The 19,508-nt window shown below is 44.5% G+C and overlaps 1 protein-coding gene across 2 annotated transcripts in view; it reads right to left on the reverse strand.

Annotated features, from left to right (window-relative positions):
• LOC106597086 (anion exchange protein 2) overlaps window positions 1-19,508 on the reverse strand; it is a 60,641-nt gene that overhangs the window by 22,250 nt on the left and 18,883 nt on the right. For both annotated transcript variants that reach the window (XM_014188325.3, XM_014188321.3), the window contains exons 2-6: window positions 16,322-16,493; window positions 6,078-6,240; window positions 5,093-5,346; window positions 4,092-4,237; window positions 3,665-3,933 (exon numbers count right to left, since the gene is read on the reverse strand). In XM_014188325.3, coding sequence (XP_014043800.1) covers window positions 3,665-3,933; window positions 4,092-4,237; window positions 5,093-5,346; window positions 6,078-6,240; window positions 16,322-16,390 — 901 coding nt within the window. In that variant the 5' untranslated portion in view covers window positions 16,391-16,493. The remainder of the gene's footprint in view (window positions 1-3,664; window positions 3,934-4,091; window positions 4,238-5,092; window positions 5,347-6,077; window positions 6,241-16,321; window positions 16,494-19,508) is intronic.

Raw genomic sequence — 19,508 nt, forward strand, 5'->3', positions numbered from 1 at the left:
TATACGTTCCTTTGTTATTGCACCAAAGCTCCAACGCCTGCCACTTAAATGCATACGCCGTTGCAGACGAATAGTAGCCAAGTCCACAGACCCCAAATCTCTCTGGCCGAGGATAATCAAGGAGGGCTGTATGCATTTAAGTGGCAGGCGTTGGAGCTTTGGTCCCAAAATAAAGGAATCGTGTTCGTGAGAGTCTCCCCTTTCCATAGAGTGGTCATAATAGTTTGTAGACCGATTTTCATGGTCTGTTTTTTTAAACTTTTACCTCTTTGTCTCCCCAATTTCGTGCTATCCAATTGATAGTTACAGTCTTGTCTCATCGCTGCAACTCCCGTACGGACTCGGGAATGGCGAAGGTCGAGAGCCATGCATCCTCCGAAACACAACTAAACCAAGCTGCACTGATTCTTGACACAATGCCCACTTAACCCGGAAACCAGCCACACCAATGTGTCGGAGGAAACTCCGTACACCTGGCGACCGTGTCAGCATGCATGCGCCCGGCCCGCCACAGGAGTCGCTATTGTGCGCCGCCCCATGGGTATCCCGGTCACGACCGGCTGTGACAGAGCCTGGACTCGAACCAGGATCTCTAGTGGCACAGCTAGCAACTTGACAGACAGCTTTTCATAGCTCTGCCACCTTTCACCACAGATGCGGAAGTGTGATATTGGCGGATGTGGTGGATTGAGACGCATCTAATGCAAAAAAAAACATATCTCTAGCTTAAACTGACGGATTCTGATGGGATTTTAAAAAATGATGTTACTTAAATTGTGTCAATCGACTCTAGGGGGTTTAAACATGGGCAAGCGTTCAACATACGTAGTGCTTCCACAAGAAGCATGAAGCCCCCTTATGTGCACAAGGGGCTCCGGCAATGGCTGACATGGTATCCCGTTTGGCAGTAACCAAACGTAGGGGAACTGTTGTCACAGTAATGTTTTTGTGGAGGGGCGCACTGATCGCTGAAAAGTGGGAGGGGTTATATCCTTCCTGTTTGGCCCTGTCTGGGGGTATCGTTGGATGGGGCAACAGTGTCTCCTGACCCCTCTTGTCTCAGCCTCCAGTATTTATGCTGCAGTAGTTTATGTGTCGGAGGGCTAGGGTCAGTCTGTTATATCTGGAGTATTTCTCCTGTCTTATCCGGTGTCCTGTGTGAATTTAAGTATGCTCTCTTTAATTCTCTCTCCTTCTCTCTTTTTCTCTCTTTCTCTCTCTCTCTCTCGGAGGACCTGAGCCCTAGGACCATGCCTCAGGACTACCTGGCCTGATGACTCCTTGCTGTCCCCAGTCCACCTGGCCGTGCTGCTGCTCCAGTTTCAACTGTTCTGCCTGCGGCTATGGAACCCTGACCTGTTCACCGGACGTGCTACCTGTCCCAGACCTGCTGTTTTCAACTCTCTAGAGACAGCAGGAGCGGTAGAGATACTCTGAATGGTTGGCTATAAAAAGCCAACTGACATTTCCTCAGGTGCTGACCTGTTGCACCCTCGGAAACCACTGTGATTATTATTATTTGACCCTGCTGGTCATCTATGAACATTTGAACATCTTGGCCATGTTCTGTTATAATCTCCACCCGGCACAGCCAGAAGAGGACTGGCCACCCCTCATAGCCTGGTTCCTCTCTAGGTTTCTTCCTAGGTTCTGGCCTTTCTAGGGAGTTTCTCCTAGCCACCGTGCTTCTACACCTGCATTGCTTGCTGTTTGGGGTTTTAGGCTGGGTTTCTGTACAGCACTTTGTAACATCAGCTGATGTAAGAAGGGCTTTATAAATACATTTGATTGAAATTTGATTGATCGCTCAGACCTATGCTAAGGCCCCTCACTCTGGGGGTTGGGGGATTCTTCCTCATCAGAAGTACACACAAGCCCCGCTTCCTCCATTCCCTCCAACTCCAAGAACTGGAAATAGAAATGGAATTGCTATAACACCGTGAGAAAGCCGGGATGAGCGGGGGCAACTACCGCCCAGGCAGACAAGACATTTGCTCCGACTAAAGACCCAATCCATCTCCACGTCCCACAACTCAGTCTCGGGCACCCAGGAGAGGAAGTCACTATCGGAAACACCAAACCCATCAAGAATGCTACACGATTGTCAAGAGAACCTGCTCCGTGGACTAGGAGAACAGTGCCAGCCGCGGTCAAGCCACTGTTACTGACACCGTCCCCCAGTCCCACATACAAACTGATTCGAGCGACGGCAGCCAGAGCATGCACCGAGCCGAGACGTACAAAACAACAAATGTGGGTATCTTTTTATTTATCTGGGCATGGTCGCGAATCCAAACCTGGCTTGTTAGCCTTCGTCGTTTCGGTCGCGTTAGCCATCTGACTCATTGCTACAGACAGGGCAAGCAATCCAAAGAATAACTAATTGGTTTGTAGTTAGGAAACTAGGAAAACAAATACAAACTCCAGCACACAACATTCAGGGGGTGAGCACGCTCTACAACAAAGGGACAGTTTAGTTGGCCCAATTTTTTGTTTGTTTTGTGGCATGAATCGTTCGAGGTGAAGAGCTGAAGAATTGGAAGGAATTAATCCGAGCCTCAGGGTTATCACCTGTGGAAGGCGGGACTTTCAGCGAGGCGCGTAATTTCATTGGCCGTGTCAGGCGTGATTTGCGAGAGTGCGACGCCCCATAGTTGTGTTGTAGGACAAAGTTGGTAGAATCTTATTCAAAATGATTCACTGCTGTAATGCCAAATGTACCACGTATTAACATCTTAAGGTTATTTTTGTATATATTTTTTGAACTTTCTATAAATTTTCTTTCCCTTTTGAAAATGTGGAGTAGGTTGTGAATTACATAAAAAAAATCTGGAATCCATTTTTAAATAAAAATTCAAGGCAGAAAATGTTGAAGACTGTGCAATAGATGTGTAGACTTTCACTAGGCACTGTATATCAAAAAATAATATGTAATTTGCTTGCATGGTCTCATATTAATGCCATATAATGATGTCACAGTGGGAGTTAGGCATCCTGTGTCAAAGTACTGTAGTTCCATTGGATGTCATAATGCATTAATGATGTACCTAGTATATCTGTGTAAAGTGTTATCAGAAATGCAACAATTGTCATAATGATGATAGCCCTATGTAGGGACGCTAAAGTGATGTCATAGTAAAGTCTGAATACTTATATCAAAGTTAATCCCACTGTGTTTTCATGGAAGATCTGCTATGATGTCACAGAAATATCAACATTAATCTCATGTGTCGTCATGGGAATGCTGCTATGATGTCACAGTAATATCAAAGTTAATCCCAGGTGAAGTCATGGAAATAATGCTACAGTGATGTCACAGAAATGTATAACGTTATTTTCCTGTAAAGTCATTAAAATTGTGCTGCAATGGTGTCGTAGTAATACTAAAATGAATCCCCTGTTTCGTCATTGAAATGATGTCACAGAACCAAGGTTAATAGTTTAGTCATTAAAACATTTCACAGTACCAAAGGTAATAGTTTAGTTATTAAAACACGTTAAAGAACCAAAGTTAATAGTTTAGTCATTTCATCCATATATGATGTCACACTGAAATGGGAATCATCCCTCTGTGTGGTCATTGAAATGAAGGTCGGTTCAAGGTCGGAAAAATGTGATTGATTTGTTGACTGACTGACTGACTGACTGATTGATTGGCACTCACTTTTGATCCCATCCAGGTCGGCGGACCCCAGCATCTGGGCCTCGCTGTCGTCAGTGGCCTGGCGCTGGTGATGCTCCTGCAGTCCACATGTCATGTTGCCTGAGCGCCGGCGCTCCTGCAGGTCGTAGCTGCGGCTACCACCAGGGGGCGGTGCTCTGGAGGAGGGAGGTATGGAACCCCATGTGGAGGGGCTGGAGGACTCCCGGGAGGGGCCGGAGGACAGGCCGTTCCTCCCTTTGTGAGGGGCCGACACCGAGTCCACTGGCTTACTGGTACCATGGCAATGACATGCAGAGAGACAGACAGATATACAGACAGAGGCTCTGTGTGAATTTGTATGAATTTGTATTAATGTTTGTATGTACAGTATGTGTGATTGTGTGTGTGTGTACTGCTATATCAGTCTTTGCATGTGTGTGTTGCTCACTCAGTAGGTGTGGCATCCTCTGGCAGGTCGGTGCCCAGGGCAGTCTCGGGTACGATGGTGAGGCGTCTGGGAAAGCTGGCACTGCCAGGCTGGCTTGGCGTGGGAGTAGGAGTGGCACTGGCACAGTCATCCTCAGACACAAAGAACTACAGAAAGGACAGACTAGGGTCAATGAGGAAGAAGACGACCTATTCAAAAAGAAAGGAGCTGAGTGTGTGTGTGTGTGTCTTATAGTGTGTGTGTGTGTGTGTGTGTGTGTGTGTGTGTGTGTGTGTGTGTGTGTGTGTGTGTGTCTTATAGTGTGTGTGCATGTGTGTGTGTGTCTTATAGTGTGTGTGTGTGTGTGTGTGCGTCTTATAGTGTGTGTGTGTGTGTGCGTGTCTTATAGTGTGTGTGTGTGTGTGTGTCTTATAGTGTGTGTGTGTGTGTGTCTTATAGTGTGTACGTGTGTGTGTCTTATAGTGTGTACGTGTGTGTATGTGTGTGTGTGTGTGTGTGTGTGTGTGTGTGTGTGTGTGTGTGTGTGTGTGTGTGTCTTATAGTGTGTGTGCATGTGTGTGTGTGTCTTATAGTGTATGTGTGTGTCTTATAGTGTGTGTGTGTGTGTGTCTTATAGTGTGTGTGTGTGTGTGTGTGTGTGTGTGTGTGCGTGTCTTATAGTGTGTGTGTGTGTGTGCGTGTCTTATAGTGTGTGTGTCTGTGTGTGTGTGTGTGTGTGTGTGTGTGTGTGTGTGTGTGTGTGTGTGTGCATGTCTTATAGTATGTGTGTGTCTTATAGTGTGTGTGTGAGTGTCTGTGTGCGTGTCTTATAGTGTGTGTGTGTGTGTGTGTGTGTCTTATGGTGTGTGTGTGCGTGTGTGTCTTATAGTGTGTGTGTGTGTGCGCGTGTGTGTGTGTGTCTTACAGTGTTTGTGTGTGTACGTGCGTGTGTGCGTGTGTTCAGTATGTATGGTGTGTATACCCTTTGTACTGTATAAACCATTATAAGCTTGTGACTCCACCTGCACATCCTCGTTGTGTGTGTCCATGTCTGTATCAGGTGTGGTGGTCTGCCCTCCCTCTCCATCGTACTGGCTGTAGGACTCTTCCTCCGCCTCCTCTTCCTCCTCGTCCTCCTCTATGGTGGGAGCTCCTCCGGCCCCAGATCCTCTTCTCCGTCCCGTTCCCTTCTTCCTCTTGTTGCTCTTCTTCTTCTTCCCCTCTGGGGGAAGTTTGGACAGCGGGTGGTGGATGTGATGAGAGGAGTGGCGGTGGTCTGGAGACATTGATTGATATGACTGATGTCAAACGCAAACAAGGAAGTAAAGCGAAACAGAACCCACAGTAGTGTGGTCATTTCCACAGGGTCAGGAGAATAACTGGAGTAAACGTTTGTTATTTCTTTAACAGCATTGTTGGTTTAAGGGCTTGTCAGTAAGCATTTCACTTTAAGGTCTACAGTACACCAGTTGTATTCGGCGCATGTGATAAATACATTTTGATTTGATCTGATTTTACCATAGAGAAGATGGCTCCCTATCCAAGTCCTCTGGTATTTAACTGTCAGGAATATCCATATTAAGTGAACACACATTTATCTCTGTCTATGCAGGTTATTTTCAAACACAATGTAATTACATAGCCCTGCATGGTCACTGCATGAAACAGTGATTGAATAGATATGAGAGGTAACTAGGCTAAATCAGCGGTGGCTGGCTGGCTGGCTGGCTGGGTGGCTGGCTGGGTGGCTGGGTGGGTGGCTGGCTGGGTGGCTGGCTGGCTGGGTGGGTGGGTGGGTGGGTGGCTGGGTGGCTGGCTGGCTGGCTGGCTGGCTGGCTGGCTGGGTGGGTGGTTGGGTGGCTGGGTGGGTGGGTGGCTGGGTGGCTGGGTGGGTGGGTGGGTGGGTGGCTGGCTTGGCTGGCTGGCTGGCTGGCTGGCTGGCTGGCTGGCTGGCTGGCTGGCTGGGTGGGTGGCTGGCTTGGCTGGCTGGGTGGGTGGGTTGCTCACACTCAAAGTCCTCCTCGTTATAGGCTCGGTGCTTCTCTGGTGGTCCACGGGCCGGCAGGTGGAGGATCTGCTGGAACCGCTGCACTCCCAGGGTCTTGTTCAGGTCCCGCTCTTCATCCTCGTCATCGTCAATCCGCCGAGGAGAGGGCGGCGGCTGGACCGGCTAGTGGCGGTGGGGGGAGGAGGGTATGGGTGGATAGATGTTATTGATGATTTCAGCACGGATTTAAAATTACATTACATCTAGAGCAACTTTTTGTTAGGACATTCAAGAAAAGGCATGCCAATAGCATAATTGCTAACACTAAATGTGCATTGTCATTAAACAGTTCATGTGCTGTGCTATAGAGCCGAGGTATTCAAATTTACCCTACGAGGTCTGGAGCCTGCTGGTTTTCTGTTCTACCTGATAATTAATTGAGGTATAAATCAGTCCCTGATTAGAGGGGAACCATGAACAAATTTTCAGTGGAACTGGCTTCGAGGTCTAGAATTCAGTTTGAAGGCTAGAGGATATGATTGGTAGACATGGAAGTGCAAGTGCGTGGCATCATAGACACCACTAGGGGGAGACAAAGTCACTGGTACATGCCAGGTGACTGACTTGATTCTTCTTCAAGTACTGTATTTCATTGCAATATATATATATATATATATATATATGACAAAATATATATATTGTACCAGGGCCATTGCTGTATCAAACCTATAGTACCAACAAAGACATATCATCCATACATACACTCCTAAATTTCCTATATATTAAAACACACATGGGCTTTTTTTTCAATTTTCACCTAAAATGACATACCCAAATCTAACTGCCTGTAGCTCAGGCCCTGAAGCAAGGATATGCATTTTCTTGGTACCATTTGAAAGGAAACACTTTGAAGTTTGTGGAAATGTGAAAGGAATGTAGGAGAATATAACACATTAGATCTGGTGAAAAAAAAAAACATTCTTTTGGTATTTTTTTGTACCATCATCTTTGAAATGCAAGAGAAAGGCCGTAATGTATTATTCCAGCCCAGGTGCAATTTAGATATTGGCCACTAGATGGCAGCAGTGTATGTGCAAAGTTTTAGCCTGATCCAATGAGCCATTGCATTTCTGTTCAAAATTGTGTATCAAGACTGCCCAAATGTGCCTAATTTGTTTATTAATAACTTTTCATGTTCAAAACTGTGTACTCTCCTCAAACAACAGCATGGTATTCTTTCACTGTAATAGCGACTGTAAATTGGACAGTGCAGTTAGATGAACAAGAATTTAAGCTTTCTGCCAATATCAGATATGTCTATGTGCTGGGAAATGTTCTTGTTACTTACAACCTCATGCTAATCACATTAGCCTACGTTAGCTCAAACGTCCCGCAGGGGACCCACCAATCCTGAAGAAGTTTTTAACTGAATTGCCTTAGTTAAATCATGGTAAAAAAAAAGAAAATGCAGGTAAAGTGGTAACAAAACAACAAATACTGCCACTGACTTGACTAGTTAAATAAAAATATGTTTTTAAACGTTGCCCTCTACTAAAATAATATATATAAAATTCATAGGCTGTATTTAACCAAGCACTGTACTTCCAACCTGTAAACAACATCAAGATCTTAACAAGTCAACCCCAACTGTCAACTGCATCATTATGAGACTAAGTATTTCCATAAAAACCATTTAAGAAAACAGTGATGACCAGATACAAACCTATCATTCTCATCTAGGGACAACACTGCCAAATTAGCATATGCTTAAAGTGTCATGATGCAATGCATCTCCGGCTGATTGTGTATTCAATGTGTCAATGTTTTAATTGTATCTGTCCCTATTCAAATAAACAATTTGAAATGTTATGAAATGCTATGAAACTGAACCAGTAAACTGACTTATGTACTGACAACGGGGCTGAGGGTGGAGGCTACAGACCCCTGCTGCCTGTGGGATGTAATTGATAAGGATGGAACTTAGGGGATGTTATCACAAGGATTAACTGGTGGCCCGCGTGCTTTTGGTCCATCCAGTTTGTTTTCAGAGGAGGCCCACCTCTGGGTAGCAGGGGAAATATTGCCCCGCCGATGCCAGGGCCCATATTCGCAAAGTAGGAGTTTTTGCCTGTTAGATCATAATAAATAATATTACATGGATAGAGAGTACCTGATCCTAGATCAGCTACTTTATGAATACAGGCCCAGGGCTAGCCTGCTTCGGGTTAATGCAACCCCCATGGCTACATAAACAGTAGTGTCTCTGAGATTTTGTCTCTTTGTGGTAAGGCTACGAGGTTAGATAAAAGGAAGGGAAAAGTCAAGGGGACATTGGTTCACTTAGTTTGAGCTCAAGCCTGCATCCTTTTGTTACGTAGGTTGGTGTCGTTTAGACATTTTACCTTCGTATGGGTTTAATAATAAAAAAAATAAAATACAGGACAAAAAAAAACTCTATCAAATAGGCCACAATCTATGCTAATACGAGTTTGACTTAATCAAACATAGCCTCAAACTCATAGCACTATCTATAGGGGAGAAACAAATACCCAAAATGCAAGGGTTAGTCATCGTAATATTAATGCTAACCAGAGCCACAATCGCAAATGCAAAGGTATGGTACCATTGAGCTAATGCTAGCATAGCTACACACAGTATATCAGCCTTCGGCATGTACTCAGTGAGTGAAAGTAAAAGTTGTTTCCTGTGATTCAGCAAATGCCCTCTCTGAGCAGTGAGTCCTAAGATAAATCAACAGACCACATCCTCACAACAATAAACTTTTCCACGTCACAAAGGATTAACCTCAGATCCCCTATTAAACAGCCATCTTGTTTCATGACACAGCTCCTTAGAGACGAGACAACAGTCACGTTTTTTCATCTGCTCAGAGCTTGACATTTCCATTGACAATATCATTTCAGATGCTTGCGTCAGGGGAATCTTAAAACAGCTGAGTGATACTACAGGTAAATTATGAAAAGGTCACAGAAGTGAACAATCCAAATCATACAAGACCTAATTACTAGTGCTACTTGGGTAAATATCTTTATATCGTACAAATATACTACAGCACACACATAGAAAAAGTGTCTCAAGAATGATTAAAAAAACTGTCATCACAGTGAGTACACACACACACACACACACACACACACACACACACACACACACACACACACACTAATGTGTCTCATTTAATTTCATCAGTAACACCTGACTCCAATAGAGGTCATTAGAACTCTTGCCTAAACAACCTCTTAAACAATCTCTTAAATCTGTTGAATATGAGCTCACGGATTCATCTCTTGTTTTGCTTGATAATTTCTACTCTACTCTTGAAAGTCACCCACCTCACCCACACCTTCGTTTTACATACAATATCTATGAGAAAAACATTTCAACACTATTTGGGGTTCAATTTAAAGCCACAGTCTGTAAGTTGACCTCCACATTTAAAAAAAATAAAATGTATGGAGCAAACGCATCCCTTTTGTACACTGCTGCTACTCGCTGTTTGTTTGTTACCTATGACTGGTCACTTCACCCCCACCTACATGTACAGATTACCTCAACTAGCCTGTACCCCTGCACACTGACTCGGTACCGGTGCCCCCTGTATATAGCCTCGTTACTGTTATTCTTATTGTGTTACTTTTTATTATAACTTTTTATTTTAGTCTACATGGTAAATGTTTTATTCTTCTTGAACTGCACTGTTGGTTAAGTAGATATGATATTAGCTGATATGAACTAGTCTTCTACGGTTAAGTAAATATGATATTAGCTGGATCTGCCCCATTTTTTCAAGTTTCGCCTAAAATGACATACCCAAATCTAACTGCCTGTAGCTCAGCACCTGAAGCAGGTATATGCATATTATTGATACCATTTGAAAGGAAACACTTTGAAGTTCGTGGAAATGTGAAAGGAATGTAGGTGAATATAACACAATAGATCTGGTAAAAGATAATACAAAAAAAACAGTTATTTTGTATTTTTTTGTACCATCATGTTTGAAATGCAAGAGAAAGGCCATAATGTATTATTCCAGCCCAGTTGCAATTCAGATTTTGGCCACTAGATGGCAGCAGTGTATGTGCAAAGTTTTAGACTGATCCAATGAACCATTGCATTTCTGTTTAAAAATGTGTATCAATACTGCCCAAATGTGCCTAGTTTGTTTATGAATAACTTTTCATGTTCAAAATTGTGTAATCTCCTCAAACAACAGCATGGTATTCTTTCACTGTAATAGCGACTGTAAATTGGACAGTGCAGTTAGATTAACAAGAATTTAAGCTTTCTGCCAATATCAGTTATGTCTATGTCCTGGGAAATGTTCTTGTTACTTACAACCTCATGCTAATCGCATTAGCCTACGTTAGCTCAACCGTCCCGTGGACGGGACACCGATCCAGAAGGAGTTTTAAAGAAAACCAGAGAGCTGAGAGAGATAAAACACTGAGGAATGGCTGTGTAGCGTTACATTTAGCATCATCTGGCCAGTGCCTGCACAGAAATGGAATGGCCTCCTGAGACCTGCTATTGAATTGCCTCTGTATTATAAATAGACCATCCTTTATGGAAGGCAGGCACTGATACTACAGTCACGTGATAACTTGATATATTTGATTTCGCTGGTTGGCTGGCATCTACATCATTTGTTGTATATTGTAACCCACAGTTGTCCCAACTCATATCTTAGTGAATACATGCATATTTTTTTATGTTTTTTTTTATTGAACCTTTATTTAACTAGGCAAGTCAGTTAAGAACAGATTATTATTTACAATGACAGCCTACTGGGGGAACAGTGTGTGAACTGCCTTGTTCAGGGACAGAACGACAGATTTTTAACTTGTCAGCTCAGGGATTCAATCCAGCAACCTTTCTGTTACTGGCCCAATTCTCTAACCAGTAGGCTACCTGCCACCCCCCAGATACCTGATGTGCCTATGAATCAAAACCATAGTCAACAGCTACTTTGCTCACTAAGATTTGAAACTCTAGGCTGTGTTGCTGTTCATTTTCCCACCAAAGGCAGAGACATTTGGTTTGACCCGCTGTGTTGGGAAACCAGGTGGTTATTAAGAGTCTGCTGTGGTGTTATGTAACTGCGTCTGAACCTTTCGTGGCCTTTTCTCCCCCTGCGGTGGTGGGGTCCAATCCGTGATGTTATTTCAATTCCCGGGTTATCATTTTTGTAACACAATGTTAACCATATAAATACGTACTAAAACCCTTTTTGATTGAGAAGGGTTGTGGTAATCTTCACGTTTAACTTTCCTGATACACTTATTCTTAGAATTGATCTTTCTCTTTACTGTGATGTTCACAGTGACTGAGTGATATTAGCTGGGTGGTGATTGAGATGATTGAGTGTTGCTGAAAACAAACATTCAGTTTTGCCCAGTTACAGTATGTTATCCAGTTATCCATTTGTAGGGGGAGACCTTGAGTCTCATTAAACTACAGTCCCAAGTGATTAGACCACTGTGTATGAGCTTTAAAGGTTGGAAACAACATCTTTCACTGGAAACAGCAAATCAATGTTTTATAAAAACTGTTATCAAAAAGGGAAGGAATTTGGCATCACACCGATGGCTCAGTACAGCTTGTCTGGACAATGAAATAATTGTGTTATGATGAAATAATTGAATAGAATGAAATCAGAACTGTGTTGAATATAAAATGTGAAGATCTTCAAGGTGATTTTCTTGTCGAATCTTTTCTTTTCCACTCCACATATGCATGGAATTGATGGTGTACCAAGTCCATTCAATCATTTGTAGAAATTATTTATTAAACCGTTTCAGTTAAATCATTTAATGAAAGAACACTGTTATTGTTGCCTCTGTCAATGTTGTTCACCCCGATGGCTACATCCATAGAATTATTAAGTTAGTCAGCTAACTTTGATAAACAGCCACATCCCACTGGGCTCAGACGTCAATTCAACGTCGTTTCCATGTTGGTTCAACGTCACTTAATTGAACTGACGTGGAAACAACAGTGTGTGTCCTGTGGGTTATAAATCCTGATTTTCTGGTTGATTAAGAAAAGCTATTTTTGGATATTGGTTGTCGAATCAATTATACCTTGTAAATTTTTTTGTCTATAAGTTATTAGTAATTTTGAACAGTTAGCCGGTAACTCATTGATCCAGCTGTCTGGAACAGCCCCCAGGGCACTCACCTTGATTTCAAGCAGGAAGTCCATGTAGCATCAGCTATCTGTCACAGTTACGTAGCGAAAGGACGCTAGCTGCTCATGTCGAGCATTACAACAAAAAGGCAATCTAAAATAGCAGGGAAAAGCTACGTTTGGACAGTTTTTTGGAAAGCCTCTGGTCACATGACAAGAGTAGTCCGTCCAGACAGGAAGTAGACCTTGTCCGGTGACATAATGACCCCGTATAAGATTCATAGCCGGCGTCCCAAATGGCACACAATTTCCTATATAGTGCAGTACTTTTGTCCAGTGCTCATTGGGCTCTAGTTAAAAGTAGTGCACTATATAGGGAATAGGGTGCCATTTGGGACTCGCTTATAATCTCTGTGCAGATTACCAGGCCGCCTTGGGGTTCTACGCATGCAGAGCACACACACACACACACACACACTAGACAAACAAACTGTGACTCTCAATCAGTTACACACCTCACAAGGAACATAAAACACCTAGACAAAATAGATTTATGGTAATACTGTCATTCCCAGTCAAGCGCCAACACTGAAATTAAACCTGGCTAATGTGTAACTCCTTGAAGAAGCAGACTCACGGACAGTGAGTGAACGACAACATTGGTTAAATTACTAGAGCTCTGGAACAGCTCTAGCTTTTAATTATTTTGTAATTTTACACACAATACCATTTATTTTCCCACACTGACACACACATTAAAACATTTTTTTGTTTAAGTTAATGAGACACTCTGTGAGGCACTCTGCTGGCTATAGAATCAGTATGCATAGAGGCTACTGTTGGTAGAACGACATTGTGACTTGACTTAATGAATACATGAGTCAATATACAGAGTATGACATAGACTGACCAGGTGAAAGCGATGATTCCTTATTGATGTCACTTGTTAAATCCACTTCAATCAGGGTAGATGAAGGGGAGGAGACAGGTTAAAGAATATTTTTTTTTAAGCCTTGAAACAATTGAGACATGGATTAAGTATGTGTGCCATTCAGAGGGTGAATGGGCAAGACAACATATTTAAGTTCCTTTGAATGCGGTATGGTAGCAGGTGACAGACGCACCGGTCTGTCAAGAACTGCAATGCTGGGCCTCCTGGGTGGCGCAGTGGTCTAAGGCCCTGCATCGCAGTGCTAGCTGTGCCACTAGAGATTCTGGGTTCGAGTCCAGGCTCTGTCGCAGCCGGCCGTGACCGGGAAACCCATGGGGAATACCCATGGGGCGGCGCACAATTGGCCCAGCGTCGTCCGAGTTAGGGGAGGGTTCAGCTGTCCTCGTCCCACTGTGCACTAGCGACTCCTGTGGCACGCTGGGCGCAGTGCATGCTGACACAGTCGCCAGGTGTTACGGTGTTACCTCTGACACATTGGTGCGGCTGACTTCCGGGTTAAGTGGGCATTGTGTCAAGAAGCAGTGCGGCTTGGTTGGGTTGTGTTTTGGAGGACGCATGGCTCTCGACCTTCGCCTCTCCTGAGTCCGTATGGGAGTTGCAGCGATGAGACAAGACTGTTACTACCAATTGGATAGCACGAAAAAGGGGTAAATATTTGTATTTTTTAAAAGAACTGCAACGCTGCTGGGTTTTTCACGCTCAACAGTTTACCCATGTGTATCATGAATGGTCCACCACTCAAAGGACATCCAGCCAACTTGGCACAACTGTGGGAAGCATTGGAGTCAACATAGGCCAGCATCCCTGTGGAACGCTTTTGACACCTTGTAGAGTCCATGCCCCGATGAATTCAGGCTGTTCTGAGGGCAGAAAGGGGGTGCAACTCAATATCAGGAAGGTGTTCCTAAAGTTTGATATACTCAGTGTATTCCACAAAGCCTTTGAAAGTTCAATTCTGGCCTCCTGAGTGCCGCAGCGGTCTAAGGCACTGCATCGCAGTGTTGCGGCGCCACTACAGCCTCTGTCATTACCGGCCGTGACCGGGAGACCCATAGGGCGGCGCACAATTGGCCCAGCGTTTGGCCGGGGGGGATTTACTTGGCTCATCGCGTTCTAGTGACTCCTCGTGGCAGGCCGGGCACCTGCAGGCTGACTTCGGTTGTCAGTTGAACGGTGTTTCCTCCGACACATTGGTACAGCTGGCTTCCGGGTTAAGCGAGCGGGTGTTAAGGAGCTCGGTTTGGCGGGTCATGTTTCAGAGGACGCATGACTCAACCTTCGCCTCTCCCGAGCCCATTGGGGAGTTGCAGTGATGAGAAAAGATCGTAATCACGAAATTGGGGAGAAAAATATGGTAAAAAAAAAACCTTGCTAAAGGCCAGTGAGTGGTAATGCCCCACCAACCCCAGCAGTGCTTGACAGGTGTGTATGGTCTTTCAGATTGCCACAGTAATGAAAGGTGTTTCTGTGGGCTGCAATTGTTCAGATTAACGTCTATTGTTTGACCGAGAGCAACCAGCCCTCAAAGATCAAAACGGACAAGAGGGGGAGGAAATTGCATTCATCAGACAAACACACACACACACACACATACTCCCAGTCACGCAAGCATCATCACGACCACCTTAACCGCCCACCCACAAGCACTCCCTCCCACTCCCGATATGAGCATTGGGGTTAAGTCAAAGCTGGTATTAATAAGTAAATCTAGGCAGGAATGCTGGCGTGTGGGCGTCGTACCACCACATATCACCCATGTCTGAGAGGAACTAGCCAACAGTGCCAAAAAAATGAAACACTTCATAGGTCTTAGTGGTTTAGCTCATGTCACAGCAGGCAAAACTGGGTCTTAGCTAGCGGGATTTAGCTCATGTCCCAGCAGGCAAAACTGGGTCTTAGCTAGCGGGGTTTAGCTCATGTCCCAGCAGGCAAAACTGGGTCTTAGCTAGCGTGGTTTAGCTCATGTCCCAGCAGGCAAAACTGGGTCTTAGCTAGCGGGGTTTAGCTCATGTCCCAGCAGGCAAAACTGGGTCTTAGCTAGCGGGGTTTAGCTCATGTCCCAGCAGGCAAAACTGGGTCTTAGCTAGCGGGGTTTAGCTCATGTCCCAGCAGGCAAAACTGGGTCTTAGCTAGCGGGGTTTAGCTCATGTCCCAGCAGGCAAAACTGGGTCTTAGCTAGCGGGGTTTAGCTCATGTCCCAGCAGGCAAAACTGGGTCTTAGCTAGCGGGGTTTAGCTCATGTCCCAGCAGGCAAAACTGGGTCTTAGCTAGCGGGGTTTAGCTCATGTCCCAGCAGGCAAAACTGGGTCTTAGCTAGCGGGGTTTAGCTCATGTCCCAGCAGGCAAAACTAGGTCTTAGCTAGCGGGGTTTAGCTCATGTCCCAGCAGGCAAAACTGAGCAAAACTGATTGAAATGATGTCATAATGGTTGTAATGATGTAATTTCAACCACTTTTACTCATTGGGGTCACGACACAGCGTGGGGTCATTCAACACAGCGTGGGTTCATTCGACACAGCGTGGGGTCATTCGACACAGCGTGGGTTCATTCGACACAGCGTGGGGTCATTCGACACAGCGTGGGTTCATTCGACACAGCGTGGTGTCATTAGACACAGCGTGGGGTCATTCGACACAGCGTGGGGTCATTCGACACAGCGTGGGTTCATTCGACACAGCGTGGGGTCATTCAACACAGCGTGGGGTCATTCGACACAGCGTGGGGTCATTCGACACAGCGGAACTGTCTCATCAAACATGCAACTGGGGGTGATAGTTGGTTTTTGATTCATTTGTAATAGAGCATGACATTGGCTTTACAGGTACTACTGGTGCAATGTAAGCATTACCTGACCAATCGATAAAAACACCAACAAATATATACATAAATTAATGTCAAATAATGTTTGTGTAGAGCGTGTGTATAGAACACCGTTTCCCAAACTCGGTCCTCGGGACCACAAGGGGTGCATGTTTTGTTTTGTGCCCTAACATTATACAGCTAATTCAAATGATCAAAGCTTGATGATTAGTTGCTTATTTGAGTCAGCTGTGTAGTGCTAGGTCAAAAACCAAAACGTGAACCCCTTGGGGTCACCGAGACCGAGTTTGGGGAAACCCTGGTCTAGAATAACTAATGTGTATCGATGTAAAGTTTAAACTCACAGCTGACGTGACCGCGGTCTTGGTGTTGGCGGCGACGTTGGTGTCGCTGGCATCCTTAGGGTTACTCATGGCTCCGTGCGGGGTCACGAGGTCAGGGCAGAATGTTGTGACGCAGTCCTTAGCCCTTTTCACTCTGTTTCTGACTCAACAGAGGACTTTTGAGAAGCATAACCTGCAACAACAAAAAAAGGACAGGAATTGTATTGTTCGTCTTGATCAAATTTAATATTGGTAAATTAGGTCACTTTTTTTTTTCTTCAATCATGCACATTTTATTTTGGGTAGTGATTTAAATTATATCAATGAACATCTTCATTGTACATCCTACATAGTGATTACACATCCATAATAATGACATAGGTAATGTCAATTGTCACAATATCATTTACACACTTAGGGCCACGTCACCAGACCAGGGTAAAGGTCAGGGCCCTAACAAAATAATAATATAACAGTTATAAGTAGGGTTAGGGTTTTTCCTGGACAGGTCACAGGGTCCTGACCCTAACCATATTAAATTACCATATCGACCATGAAACAATGTCACGTGTGCTCCCTCTCCTGCCTCTAGGTCACCAGGCTGCTCGTTATGGCGCACACCTGTCACCAACGTTACGCGCACCTGCGCGTCATCAGACTCACCTGGACTCCGTCCCTTCCCTGATTACCTTCCCTATGTATATATATATATATATGTCACTCCCTTTGGTTCTTTCCCCAGGCGTTATTGTTTCTGTTCCTGTTTCTTATTTTGTATTATGTTGTGTTTATTTATTAAAATACTCACTCCCTGAACTTGCTTCCCGACTCTCAGCGCACATCGTTACAGACAACCCCTTGTGAGTGAATAACAAGATGTAATTTTTTTACTTTTATTTAACATGTCAATTAAGAACAAATTCTTATTTTACAATGACAGCCTACCCCAGGCCAAACCCTCCCCTAACCCGGACGAAGCTGTGCCAATTGTGCGCCACCCTATGGGACTCCCGATCACGGCCGGTTGTAATACAGCCCGGGATCGAACCAGGGTCTGTAGTGAAACCTCTAGCGCTGAGATGCAGTGCCTTAGACCGCTGCGCCAATCACAGTATTGTGATTCTAAATGGGGCCAACACAGCGGCAAATAACAACAGCAATCAATCTCTCTAGCATTGAGTTCATGGGAGCGTGTTTTTTAATGAAAACGTGTGATAGTTTCATTATGAAAACACTGCTAAGCATTGACGTGTTCTGAATGGGTTAGATGAGATTGGGATGTATCCACCTTGGCAAGACCACAACATCCAATGGATATATTTTCCAGAGGGAGAAAATCCATTCAGCTGGACAGGCAGCGTCTTGTAACACTATTATGGTAGTGGCCATCTGGTTTATGTGATGAGTAACTTTGCCTGAGCTCTGAAGACTTACATTAGCTCCACGAGCGAATGCCTAGGCCTTAGCTCAGTGGGCTAACAGTATAGTGGTGCGAAGCTGACCCGTGTCCAAGCACAGTTGGTCACATTAGCGCCAAACAATGGTGTGGGTGTCAGCCCAATAACACTGACCCAGTTCACTCACTGCTTCGCATATTTGATAGAAGTGAGATAACATTCATAAACACTTAAAACAGTGTAGAGCTTCTCTGTTAGTGGAGAGTTTTTCTCAACAGAGAATAACATCTAGCAGTTATCATGAGTCTGTGTATTCTTTTTAGAAGCAGCGACTAAGGGTCAGGGTTGCCAGATTGGTGCCTGATATTTAGATAACAGGACAATATCTTGACAAATTCCCTTCAATGACGTTCAGACACGCAGGAACATCCCAACGCAACGCTTCAGGGTCAGGGTTGCCAGATTGTGTCCTGGCCGTGGGTCAGATAGTGGGGGTTGCCACTATCTCAATAGTCTGAGGTGATACCCTCTCAGTTCAGTAGATGTAATGGGTCAGGGATGAGGAGAGGAAGCAGAAACCCTGTCCTGGCCCGTGGTCAGATAGTGGGGTTGCCATATCATGTAGGCAGAGTCCACTTGGAAATCCCCCTAATGTATAACCCAAATCATTTCAGTAAGTAAATTGACCCAGTCAGCATTTTCCACACCATTATTGTGATACTATGCAAATTCAGGTCAAGTATTGACATTATGTTGGTCTCGTTTAAAGTTTCTCTCACTTTTGTATAATCAAAATGGGACCTATATCTCCTGTTTTCCATGGATACATCTCAATAGTCTACAGGGTGATTCCTCTCCTCGTCATCCCTCATCCCTGACCCGTTACATCTACTGAACTGAACTGAGAGGGCATCACCTCAGACTATTGAGATGTACCCCTCTCTTCCTTCAACTGATAAGAGATAAGTGTATATACTCCGTCTCACCACTGGAGTATAGGAGTGTCAGTATGGTTTACATCAACAAGGTCACTGCTGCAAGGTTACTGCCTTCGGGAAATAGTACATCCGTAAACTGGGGAGGAGAAACGGGATGGAGGATGTTCATTAAAGGTATCCTCTGACACTTCCTGGTTGGGAATGATATGATACATTATGTATGTATAACATGTGATAATCATACATGATTATATTGGAGTAGGGGTGGTGGATCATGTGATGTCACGGGGGTGAGTTCATTACACAGCATAATTCATGTGGAGATGTTGTCGTCACTCACTACAGAGTGTTTGCATCTGCTTGAGGTACGACTTTCATCTTTAATTATCCATCTTATGGTGAAGCAGGTGACTTTGAAAGCCCTCAAAGACTAGGACACAGAAGCAGGCAGACTCACCCACACACGCACGTGCACACACACACACACACACACACACACACACACACACACACACACACACACACACACACACACACACACACACACACACACACACACACACACACACACACACACACACACACGTAAGAGAGCAATAAGGGGACGACATAAGTCTCAATATTACTCCTACATACAGAAGCAGTGTGTGTGTCTCTGATTACGTTATCATCCCTTTCAGTTCAACCTTCATTTCATTAAAGTGGAAGAGAGCCATCTGATGACTAAATCATGACCCATCCCTCCCTGATATCGAATCGATACTGCTCCTGGCACACTGATTCTGTATCATAAACAACACTAAAGAAGACATAAAAGTAGTTCCAGCTGACTTTACTTCTAGTCCCCTCTGGAGAACCCAGGGGCCTGTTTAC

The sequence above is a fragment of the Salmo salar genome, chromosome 03 (genome assembly GCF_965601325.2).
Source record: "Salmo salar chromosome 03, fSalSal1, whole genome shotgun sequence".
Lineage (NCBI taxonomy): Eukaryota > Metazoa > Chordata > Actinopteri > Salmoniformes > Salmonidae > Salmo > Salmo salar.